At 36.0% G+C, this 12,670-nt stretch overlaps 1 protein-coding gene across 1 annotated transcript in view; it reads left to right on the forward strand.

Annotated features, from left to right (window-relative positions):
• Nucleotides 1-12,670, forward strand: part of LOC106063858 (protein eyes shut homolog) — a 29,871-nt gene that overhangs the window by 9,316 nt on the left and 7,885 nt on the right. The window contains exons 5-13 of the mRNA XM_056045478.1: nucleotides 780-899; nucleotides 1,672-1,800; nucleotides 2,602-2,871; nucleotides 3,664-3,796; nucleotides 4,467-4,726; nucleotides 8,133-8,393; nucleotides 9,603-9,740; nucleotides 9,874-10,158; nucleotides 11,347-11,476. Coding sequence (XP_055901453.1) covers nucleotides 780-899; nucleotides 1,672-1,800; nucleotides 2,602-2,871; nucleotides 3,664-3,796; nucleotides 4,467-4,726; nucleotides 8,133-8,393; nucleotides 9,603-9,740; nucleotides 9,874-10,158; nucleotides 11,347-11,476 — 1,726 coding nt within the window. The remainder of the gene's footprint in view (nucleotides 1-779; nucleotides 900-1,671; nucleotides 1,801-2,601; nucleotides 2,872-3,663; nucleotides 3,797-4,466; nucleotides 4,727-8,132; nucleotides 8,394-9,602; nucleotides 9,741-9,873; nucleotides 10,159-11,346; nucleotides 11,477-12,670) is intronic.

Here is a 12,670-nt window from a genome sequence, read left to right on the forward strand (position 1 = left end):
ATTTAGGTCTATGGGAGTCCCTCAATTTTACGCCTTTGATATTTTTTGGATTATTTTTGTTTTTTTTTTCAGAAACTCTCAAACTCCCTCTTTTTTTTTTTTCAACTCTAATCTCTTCTCCATTACCTTACGGTTAATTTTATACACTCAATTCTATCGCTACCACACAGCCGTCATTTCGTTTCCTCATCTTTTTTCTCCCTGACTGCGTTGTGTTGCTTATCAAACGTAAACGGGATCTTACAAATCAAAGTGTAAAGAAAGATCACGTTTCCTTAACTCTTTCTCTCCGTAATTATTTTTCCACGTTCCGATGGAATTATTCATTTTGCTCATTTTGTGTTTCACGACCCTGTTGTAATTAAACTTCAAAAACTATTTTGGTTTGTTATCAGAAAATGTTATATTTGGTATTGAACTGTAGGAGAAGCGTGCTCTATTTATATAACACGAACTAAAGTTTATAAATCCAAAATTTAATTTAATTTAATGGGTTCAAATCAACGTTGGCATCGTCAGTTAGGAGAGAAAGAGTTAATACTGCTTAGATAAAAAAAAAAAAGATTTCTTCTTCAAACCTAAGCATTCCAGATAGTTCCATGTAAAAGTAAAATATTTATGCCTTTGATTCTTCTATCAATGCTGTCTTTGATTGTCCAGCTTGTCACACGGATCAAGATTTCATGCAATGATTTTTATATATTTTTTATTATCTTTTTTTCTATTACTAGTAAATATTAAAAAAAAACGCATAAACACTCATGTTGTTTATTTTTCAGATCATTGCTTGGATCCTAATATCTGTTCTGATCCTTACGGGGTCTGCGTCACAGTCTTACAGGGAGTAGAGTGCAATTGTAAAGAGGGTCTCATTCAAGGCAGTGATGGTGAATGTCAAGGTTAGTTATCAGCGTTTGGTCTTATAATGGGATAATGGACTTTTTGTTACGTTTTCATTTGGAGAACTCAAAATAGTAATTAAGCTTAACAATGAGTAAATACCTTGCGATCTATAGGACAAATGATGTAAAGATCATCTGTCACTTTGGCTCATTGTTAATGAGGGTGTCATATTGCCAGCCCTATGACAAACTGCCTTTACTTTTCCCAACTTATTTCAGGTACCCATTAGAGTGGGGTCGACTCAGAGGCACCCGATACATTCCGAATTGTTAAAAATCCCAGTCTTCACCATGATTTGAACTAGGTACCCCTTCGTTCAGAAGCCAAGCGCTTTACAACTCAGCCACTGCGCCTCCTTGAGTAACATAACTTCATAATATTTTAGTTATTCTGTAATCACTGGCATGGAGGAAAGGAGCTGATAGTCTCTAAACTAAACGTCTGTAGAGATCCCAAGAAGGTCACGTGATACACAATAAAGGCCCAAACAAACTTCCTTATCGAGGCAAAGATAGCGTTATAGACCACCGGCGGACAACGGCTTTGTCTGCATCAAGTATCGCAAAATATTCAGGTCACAAATGGGTTTTCGTAGTCTGTGAATTACTTCACTCAAATTTAATCTTCAGAATAGATGACATTGTTTTTGTCTATATATTTAATATATGATCACTTTGCCTAATATTATTTACTGTTGTCGTTTAAAGACATAACACATGTTGACTGACATATTCTTTGAACTATGATATTGAGAAGTAAATGTTTCAGATCCAGGGCGCTGTGTGAATACAACTTGCTCCCACTTTTGTGGCGTGACAACGGAGAGCCCGTACAAGGAGCAGTGCTATTGTCCAAAGGGGATGAAACTCGATCCTATGAATGATACCCAGTGTATTGGTAAGCTTTGGTTATTAGTCACTAATTCACTTCGTTATAGATTATGGCATTTTGTTTTCCACGCCATTACATCGAAAATAATGTTTAAAGAAATGAAAAACTATTAATTTGATTTATTGTTGAGAAATATTAGCCGAATTTCATGCTGTTCAATATTAGCTAATAATTTATTTGTTGTTTCTATAGAAACATATTGTAGGCTACATACAAAAACTGACAAGAGCATTTGAAATGAAGAAACAAAACCGAGACTAGAGGCAATGATCACTGTCTGCTATTAAGATAGCCTTCTCTTTATTCAATTATTTTAAATCTATAATAATATAATTTACTGTTATTCTTTGCTATCTGTTGATATATTTATAGTGATAGTGAATTTATAGTTATATAAATGTAGTGATATAGTTGTCAAATATAAACGATTAGGCTTCCCACTCAGCTTATTTGTATTATTTTAATCAATACCTAAATGTTCAATCTAGAGGCTTATACTTTGTCATTGGTTTTCCTGACTGATTCAGGTAACACACTCAAGCCTCTAATTGCATAAGGGAAGAGGGAGCACTTGTACCCATTTGTCCTAGCATATGAAATAAGAGAATTTGACCTTGCATTTGTGTTTCTCTGAGTATTTTATCTCTTAGATTGTGTGATGTGCTTTAGTGTTCGATCCACCTGACCTAAAGCATCTCTATTTTTTTTTTATTTTACTAATAGTGTTACTCTTGTCAAGTATGAATATTCATTTTTGTTATAAAATTTAAATCTATTGCCGGAAATGAATGTTTCCAAATGTTCCAGAATGCAGCACGTGGTCGTATGGAGAAGAGTGCAGATACCAGTGCCCCTGTCACCTGGATAACACCCTGACCTGTGACATGGCCAACGGGACATGCACGTGCCGCCCTGGCTGGACATCTGCAACATGTACCCAGGACGTCGATGAATGCGTCTCTCAGAACCTGACGTGCGTGCCAGCGAGGGATAACTCTGTATGCTACAACACACCGGGCTCCTTCGATTGTCTGTGCTTACCAGGCTATGAAGTGGTCAACAGGACATATTGTGATGGTAAATACCTACATTTGTTTGTAAAGTTACGTACACTCTCAGGGCGATAACCGATATTGTATCCCTCACGGAATCATTTAAACATTCATTGCTAGGTTGGAACCGGTGGTCCTGGGTTCGAATCCTGGTGAAGACTTGTTTTTTTTTTTTAAATTTCGGGATCCTTGGGCGCCTCTGAATATATCCAACTCTAAAGGGTACCTGACATTAGTTGGGAAAAAGTAAATGCGGTTGATCGTTGTACTGGCCACACGTTACCCTTGTCAACGGTAGGCCACAGAAACAGGTGACCTTTACATCCTTTGCTCTGTAGACCACAAGGTCTAAAAGTAGAACGTTTTTTTAACTTTTTTACTATGATGGATCTTTGACATCTATCTTGGGAAAACTCGACGCTCAAAATGAATATTCCATACACCTGCTAGTCTAAATCCATCCGCATAAGCAAATAAGCCATTTAGACCAACTCTTATTATTATTTATTTGTTTTGCAGTGTTTCTGTTAACGCCAAATGAGAAGCACACTATCCATCTAGGAAGCATATCTCCAGGTGTGACCAAACCATCAATTTTATGGTCGACGGTTAACGAGGGTGACATGTTATAAACACAACGATCAACCGAATTAACTTCCCCAATAAATTTGGAGGGACAGAGTGGATTCTTGAAAATACCAAGATTCAAACCCTATACCCCTCGATTAAGAGGCCAAGCGCTTTACCGCCCTATATCTACCACTCTATATACTAGATGAAATATATTTATTAAAACAGTTACACACAATGTCAACAGACTGTGGTAAAACGCTCACAGGCCCATCTGGTGTGTTGGTATCGCGTTCTCACGCTGAAGTCCTACAAGATTCAACGTTCTCTGAGTGTAACTGGACAATTGTTGCACCTGTCGGCCAGTTGGTCACTCTCAGGTAAATTCTATATAAGAATAAAAATGAATATAAGTATTACATTCACACATTTCAGGGTAGGCCTTAGATAATTTGAGGCAATAGGCCACGTGAATTTGGTGGCCCCAAATGAGGTTGAAAAATGTTAAAATAACAGCGAAAACAAAAACACAATTTATCATAAAACCTAGTGTTCTCCGACAATAACATTAGGCACAAGTCTCGATATTTCTTCTCTAAATATATTGTTTTGAATCTTGTTTGAGATCCCCAGTCGCCTAGTTGCCTATATCTAAAACTGGCCCTGCTCAGTTGTACAATGTTATATTTATACTGGCATACTCACCGGCCCCCGTTTATTTATTCTCAGATAGTTTATTTTGACTGGGACCTTCCCCCTCCTTTTTGTTTCGCATTTTTAATAAAAAAAATGGTTAGCTTTTTAACGATCCCACAAACATATTTTATAAACCTGTGAATTTTAGTAACTCTTAATTACGCTAAATTGGAACGGCTCTTTCTCTCTCTTTCACTCTCTCCTTCTCTTTCACTCTTTCTCTTCTTTCTCCTTCTCTTTCATTCCTTCTCTTTCTCCAATTTATCGCTTCTTAGAAAAATATTTATACGCTCATTGATAGAAAGTATGACTGATGAATCGATACCATTACAGGCTATATATTTTTTTTATTAGCTTTGTACGATATGACTTCACGCCTACGGTTTATGGCTGCCGTGATTATGGCTACCTGGATGTCTACGATGGCAGAGACACTAATTCAACTTTAATGTTCAGAGCGGCCAGAGACTATTTTTATTTATGGCCATGGTACAATGTACCAGCTTTTCTGAGAACAAAGGGAAACGCCATGTTCCTGATTAGGTACCCTGCGTCCTGCTCTGGACGGTACGGGTTCCGGTCATATGGATTAGACGCTTATTACTGGACACACGGTAAGTCTCTGTATATATAGTCTGACTTAGTCATATTACTTGCAAATAAAATAAATAGTTTCATTATTTTGAAGCTGTCTTAAATCCTAGTATGAACAATAATTTTCAAAGTGGCTTACTATTTTTAATTGGGGTCGCTATCTACTGTTGACACTAGAATTTTAGAAGGCTTCTGTGACATTACATGTCAGATAGAAGGCTAATGTGACTTTAAATGTCAGCTTGAAGGCTATTGCGATAGAAGACTACTTTGAATTTACATGTCAGATAGAAGGCTACTGTGACTTTAAAAGTCTGCTAAAAGGCTACTGCGATAGAAGGCTACTTTGAATTTAAATGTTTGCTAGAAGGATACTGTGACATTAAATGTCAGCTAGAAGTCTACTGCGACTTTAAATGTCAGCTAGAAGGCTACTGCGAGTTTAAATGTCAGCTGGAAGCCTACTGCCATTTTAAATGTCAGCTTGAAAGCTACTGTGACATTAAGATTAAATATCAGGTAGAAAGCTACTGCGACTTCAAATGTCAACGAGAAGGCTACTATTCCATAAATGTCAACTAGAACTCAGGCTACATACCATGAACTCCGTATAAAGTATTATAAACTGAAACAAGGAATTCAGTCATTAAACGTGACGCAGTTTACATTAGCTTAGAGATGTTAAGTGACAAATGATGTATTCAGCATGCATTCAGCAAAAAAAAGTTCCTCTTTCAGACCTTGCGGTCTTAATGGCAGATGATGTAAAGATCATCTGTTTGTGTGGCCCCTCGTTTAACGAGGGTGGCATGTGGCCAGCACAACGACCAACCGCCTTTACTTTTCCCCATCTCAATTCAGGTTCCCATTTGAGGTGGGTGATTTCGAAGGCGCCTAAAGACCTCGAAATTAAAAAGCCCAGTCTTCACCGAGATTCGAACCCAGGGCCTTCGGTTTGGAGTCAAGCGCTTTATCGATCAGCCACCGCGCTTCCATTCAGCATAAACTTCAGCATAAAATATTGACAAATGAAGACAGTCTCTGGTCAACGAAACATAAATATAAGCGACTTTGACGATTAGAACAATATCGCAGATATCCCTGGTTGTTAAAAAATATCTGCTAACAGATAAACTGACTTGTGGAAATGTTTTAAAGTTATTTTTCTTGTTCGGAATCGCAACTTATTGAATAATAACACTAGGATTCCTAGAATTACACAATGCAATAACAAGGAAACTCGGAGTTTACCTAGCGCTACATACAAACACATCTCAGCCTGTCTACTCCAAAAAAGAATCCTCTGCCCAGTTCTATTTTTGTTGTTCCTTCATATAGAACGCCAGCAAAAAATAAAAAGATAATAAAAGACAACGCCCACAGGCTGAAAAATAAAAGCAAGCAAGCATCTGATAATTATCAAAGCGAAATATCAGCAAAAACATTATATGTCATTGTTTCTAAAAGTTATACCGGTGGCTCCCCTTTTATTGTTCAGTTCTATTCAAAACAATTCATTCAGATATAAATATGTGTGCTTCAAATGATACCAATACCTACTCAGTAAAGGGGTAACAAGCTAACAACAATATAAGACACTAGATTTAGAATTAAAATTAGATTAATGAATTTTCCATAAATCTAGTCCGTTTATTTTATTTTGTTGTTGCTGTTTTTAGAAATTGAGTTTCGGGCATAAATTTTAAGTGTTTTGCATGCTAGAGAAAGAGTTAAAGAAGCAGCAGTTTCCCCCATTACAAAACGCATTCTGGCGTTCTGAGCCTCTGAAATTCTTTTCCCTGGAGTCTACAAAGCTGTTTCTCAAAAGTCTAAAAAAGTCCAAAAGTGTTTCCTTGCAATCAGGGCACACCATTCATCGTAGCATAGTAAAAAAAAGAAAAGGTCAAACTAACTCTTTCTCTCCGTAATTATTTACCATATAAGACTAAGACTAAGACTGCTTTATTGATCCTTACGGAAATTTGTTGTGATTACAAGGACTCTTTTCTCATATAAAGACAACAAAACAGAAAAATACACATAAATACAACAGACAATATAATGAGTTCATTCAGCGACTACACACAGGTATCTTGGATCATTTCATGTTCCCTGATTCTGGTGGAATAAACGCTGGTATCGTCAGTTAGGAGAGAAAGAGTTAAGTCAAATAAATAAAGTTGCTGCACTTGCCTAAAATTATTCGGGGGAGATTCGAGGTACACACACAACACGAGTAAGTCTATAATGTTCAAGATCGACATTAGGTCAGCTTTGTGTCCAATGTAAGACATTTTGTCTCAGTTGGCCCAGTTTGAGAAACGCTGTTATAAGGAATATATATATGTGGCTCCTTCTATCTCGGTAGACCCAGATGAGTCATAAGCCTATTAATATGTTAAACCAGTGATGCCCAACATAAATCGACCTGCGGGCCATTTTAATTTCCGACACTGGTGTCGCGGGCCACATAAAGGAAAGGTACAAAAATTAAATGAAATTGACCTGAAACTACTTGATTAGAAACCCGTGGATCTAGCACTTACAATCATTAATGGGATATTAGTATCTTTTTTTTTTCATGCGTCTGAAAACGGCTTCATTTCTCTACTAAAAATTTGAGCAACAGTGTAACTACCTTTACCAACGACTCATATTCTTGACTCTTTTTGATAAATATTAACATTAATCTTCCAATCGCTAGACGTAGTTTAACAATCTTTTTATTCAAATGGCGTCAAATTTGTTTTATATTTGCGTTTAAAAAAACAACAGTCAGACTTTATTTACAACTCAAAAATATTGGCTTATTATCATGTTCTTCCAAAAAAGTAATTTTTTTTTCGATAAATTCTACATTAAGAGTCTCAAAAACGATTGATGGTACCAATCAATCGGAGTAAAATTGATGTCCCTAAGGTAGGTAAAGAGACATTTTTAAACCTTTTCTTGGGGGGGGGGGGTAGCGGATTTTATATACTTTGTGCCGACATTTCGGCGGGCCGGACGGACCACGTAGCGGGCCGAATGTAACCACGTCGCGGGCCGGATCTGCCCCGCGGGCCGTTTTTTGGGCATCACTGTGTTAAACTATTAGCTTCTCATCCTTTTGTACAAGATAATTAGAGTTTGAGATTCTTTTTTTGACAGACAATTTATTATATCTGAGCTGTGCAGTTTTAAACACTAACACATCATCTCTTGCATAAATATCACGCATGGATATATGGATTGAAAGACATTATTTAAAAGTGTGCACTAGATACAAGTAATTTACTATTTTGGTGGCCTATTCATGTTAGACGCTTTAGGCTCTTGTATCATACTACTAACTACTTATACAATATAGAACATTTATAGACTTCGATTTTTATAATTAGTTGAAAACTGAGTCAATTGAAATAGGTTTTTTACTTTTTTGTTCAGAATGTCGTTCTAACATGTATGATGCGACATGTTCCACTCCATGTCAGTGTCACCCAAACAACACAGCCACCTGCGACTATTTCAATGGTCGCTGCACGTGTAATCTAGGATGGACGGGATACGACTGCTCTATTGATATTGACGAGTGTGCCCAGGACCCTTTCCGATGCCCTAACTACTCCCTGTGCGTCAATCTGCCAGGGGCGTACGAGTGTCAGTGTAAGGATGGGCTCACTCTGAATTCTAGTCAACTTTGCTCCTGTAAGTAGGCCTAATATATGTCTTGAATTGTTTTACTGTTCTTTGTGGTACACATTTTAAACACTTGAGTCATCGAAATACAATATAAATCCTCTTCAACTGCAATTATCCAGTGTCACTCACCCGCAAGTCAACCACATTTTTAAAGTGGCATATATGAGGAATTATGGCATACTTCATTCAACTTAAGTTTTACGGACGAAAAAAAAATGAACATTATTTTAGACTGATATTTCATTTATTATGATCAGTTATGTTAAGAACTTTATGGTAGCACCAAATAGTTACCCAAGACCATAGACATAAATAAATATAGACTGGCCGAAGGAAGTAACTTCATGTAACTTGAAAACATGTACATCTATTGTATTCGGATTTCCGAATTATGAAAAATTGCATGATCTTCATTCTTAGAGATTGAACAAAACTACACTGCCTCCTTATTTACAATATATATATAGGTGTGTGGCTGAAATAGATATGAATACTTAACTTTTATACTGCTCATAAATGCTGTTTAATAAAGTACACAAAATTGCAAAAAAGTCACAAATTTTCGTTTCATAAAACTCTTTAATTAATCGGCCAGTCTATATTTATTTATGTCTATGCCCAAGACTTTTAATAGCTCTGCTTCTGCGCCGACTTTTTTGGTGCGCATCAGCGTTGTAAAGATTCGTGCTACACAAGTGGAAGAGTCATTCCATCGTGTGGGACATATACCTGATGGTTTGAGAAGATTATCGTTCTTCGGACAACCAAAAGATTGAGAGTGAAATGGACTGCGACACTGTGTAATAGTTTACTCCTTTTTTTTTACATGTCTTTTGTACCTATCGTCCTTTCACCATTCTACATACGGTGCCGGATTTAAGTCCTCGGAGACCCCTAAAAGCCACCGAGCTTCTTTTTTTGAGACTTTAATCAAATTGATCTGTATGCTCAAGTAATGACACAATAAATTTTTTTTTTTAGTTGGCAGATTTTTTTAAAAAGTCTTTTAGTCTATGAAGTCCTCCCCCCCCCTTTTTTTTTGTATCTGACAGAAGGACCTGGGCGGTTGTACTGTCTGCAGTGCAGTAAATCTGACTCTAATTTCATTTTCGGGGACACGCAAACTTTTCGTAATAGCCATCTATTAATGAACAATAAATTTCGACTAAGTAGGCCTATTTCTCTAGTTGACTGAATTCTTTAATTTTGTGTCAGTTGACGTCAATTCGAGCGCCTGTACTTGGAAGAATTGCTCGCACATCTGTGTTCGCTTCACTCCGCGAGACCAAAACTCTTCTGTAGAACTGTGTTATTGTCCAATCGGATTGGAATTGGACGCTGATCAGTGTGTTGGTAATATATTATTGTTATTCTAAATCTATTATAAATTTAATCACATGATTGATTGTTACAATTAGCCTACACTTAATATTAGCTTTTTTTTGTGTTAATTTTGGTTTTTCTTGTTTTTTTCTACTCTCTACAGCTTGTAAAAATTGGAAATTCGGTCCAGATTGTCTGTTGAGCAGTGAGACTCACTGCGTCGATCAGAACACCCTTCACCATGACTCTGTGGCCGACTCATTCTGCGTCTGCTACTCGAACTGGACCGGAAGATTTTGCGAGACCGATGTTAACGAATGCGCCACCGGTCAGTTCACGTGTCCACCCCACGCTGTTTGCGTCAATACTGTGGGAGGATATCAATGCGCATGTGATGAGCGAAATGGATTCGTTCAGAGGAGTGACAACGTGACCTGTGAACAAATAGGTCAGCATTTTAGCACTAACAAGACTGTTTCTTATCATATCTTGTATATTACAGACAATAAGTTGACAGTCAATAATGAGCAAACAACTATCTTTGTACTAAAGGCGAAAATTGCTAGTTTATTATATTGAAAGATCGCACCTTGCGCACCATAGCAACAGATATAGGCTACATATAGATCTAATTACAAACACCAATGGAATTTTTTTTTTAAAGTTATTCTATGAAAGTAATTTTCTAAATAACAAATAAAAAAAAAAGAAAATGTAATGGACCTCATTCACCAATCGTAAACAAACAACATTTAGCCACGTGGTTCTCTATATCTTCTATATAATTTACGATCTCATGTTTAATTCATGATGGTTGTCACGTGGCAGTTTTTTCCGTTGTTTTATCAATAAGATCACGTGACTAAATGTTGTTTGTTTACGATTGGTGAATGAGGTCCATTGTCTGGTATGCAGAAGATTATGATTTTGTTGCATCTGCCGACTTAATTAAGCACTTTGTCTTTTAGTTTGGAGACGAGAGTCGTTAACTGAAATGAAAAAAAAATATTGTTAACATGATTAAATCAAATTAAAATTATATACTTTTAAATTTCTATATTGCTGCGCCTGTAGCTCATTTTTTAAATAATTTAGCTAGCGACAACAATAATTTCGTTTATTTTTGTCTATTTCAAAATCTTTCTCAATCTTCTTTTCATTTTCGTATTTTTCCTTTAGGTCTCTTTATTACCAACTATCAACTATCATTTTTCTTCTATTGGCGCTAATTGGTGTTTTGTTTTTTTAAATAAGTTATAAGAGATGGAGTGAAAGTCTAATGCTTTCTCCTTGTTGCAAATGTTTACCCTCCAAGCAGGAAGAACTTTAAAAAAATTGATTCTGCCTGAGCTAGCCAGGAAAACCAGTGGAATTTAAGTCATTGGTTAACATGCATGACTAAATGCATGACGCGTAGGACGTGATCATCTTCTTTTTTGAAGTAACGTCTGTACGTATTACATAACATAAGATAAGATACAAAGAGCACACAAATTATCATAAACATTTTGGAAAAAAAAAGATTGCCTAATAACACTTCCTTTATTTTGTACATCGAATACACCTATTTATGAAGATGTCTAATATAAATCTGTTCATGTGATTATATGTATGTTATCAATTTATTGTCCCTCAGACTGCAACTATTTATTCACAAATGATTCCGGAGTTGTCATGAATTATTTTCATTCCAAGAGTTTTATTAACAACAACGCCAACTGCTCTTGGTTGATCACAGCCAGAAAAGATTATATAATTACATTAAGGTTTGACTACCATTTTTTTTCACTACAAAGAAGATCTGATGATTTTGAAATAGTATTTTTATAATAATAATAAAATCTATATGGGAAGGAAAGGTTGATCTGTGGAGAATTGACTTGTCTCATTAAAGTTTTGATATCTACTGTGAGAAATATGTTTTGCATTGGGGTCTGGGAGTCTGGGCATATTATTGTCATTTATTGATATCTAGTAATCATAGTAATGGCTTAACTTACTTTATAAATTATAGACGTTACTTCAAAAGAGAATATAATTGGAAGAAATAATAGTTTAAGGTTTGATTTATTTGTTGGAGAGTGTGGTGGCCTAGTGGTAAAGCACTTGAATCGGATCCCTGTTTATGCCGATATTTTTAATTTTAGGATTTTAAGGGCGATCCGATTCCAATCAACTCTAAATGGGTACCTGGCATAAGTTAGGGAAAGTAACGCGGCTGGTCATTGTGCTGGCCGCATGATACCCTCGTTAAAAGTCTGTTATAGAAACATATAACTTTACATCATCTAAATTAAGCTTTAATTTAGAATCAAAGTTGATTTTCCTTATCTTATCTTATACATTACAGACGTTTTTTTCTTAACAGAAGATAATTACGTCTTACATGTATTCATGTGTCCCTCTAGTCGTGCATGTTAATTAGAGACTTAAACTTTGCTGAGTCATTGGTTTTCAAATCATGTCTGATTCAGGCAACACATTCAATGCTATAATGGTACAAAGAAAGAAGGAAAATTTTGTATGAATCGGTTCTTACTTAGACTTAGATCCTCCCGCCATTCGGCGCATTGGGCGGCAAGCTGTCTCCACAAAGATATGAATCAGTTCTAACATATGGAATAAGTACTGTGCCTTTATCTACTTTTCAAATAGCAAACTATTTACCTATGTCAATAAAAGTTCATAAATCAAAAAAACAACAACATTTAAATATAATGATAAATAAACGCGAACATATTTTAAAAACGTATTAACACTTACACTAAATCTAATTATATTAGACCAGGCATGTCAAACTTATTGAGGTGTATGGGCCACATAAAAAATTACTATGACCTGAGGGGCCGCAGCAAAAAAAAATCAGTTGCAAAACAGCCTACTAGTTTTATGTAAATCGGAAATAATACAATAGAATACAATAATTAATGGCATACCTGTCCCTTAGTTAGCTAAATTTA

Source organism: Biomphalaria glabrata, chromosome 11, assembly GCF_947242115.1.
Source record: "Biomphalaria glabrata chromosome 11, xgBioGlab47.1, whole genome shotgun sequence".
Lineage (NCBI taxonomy): Eukaryota > Metazoa > Mollusca > Gastropoda > Planorbidae > Biomphalaria > Biomphalaria glabrata.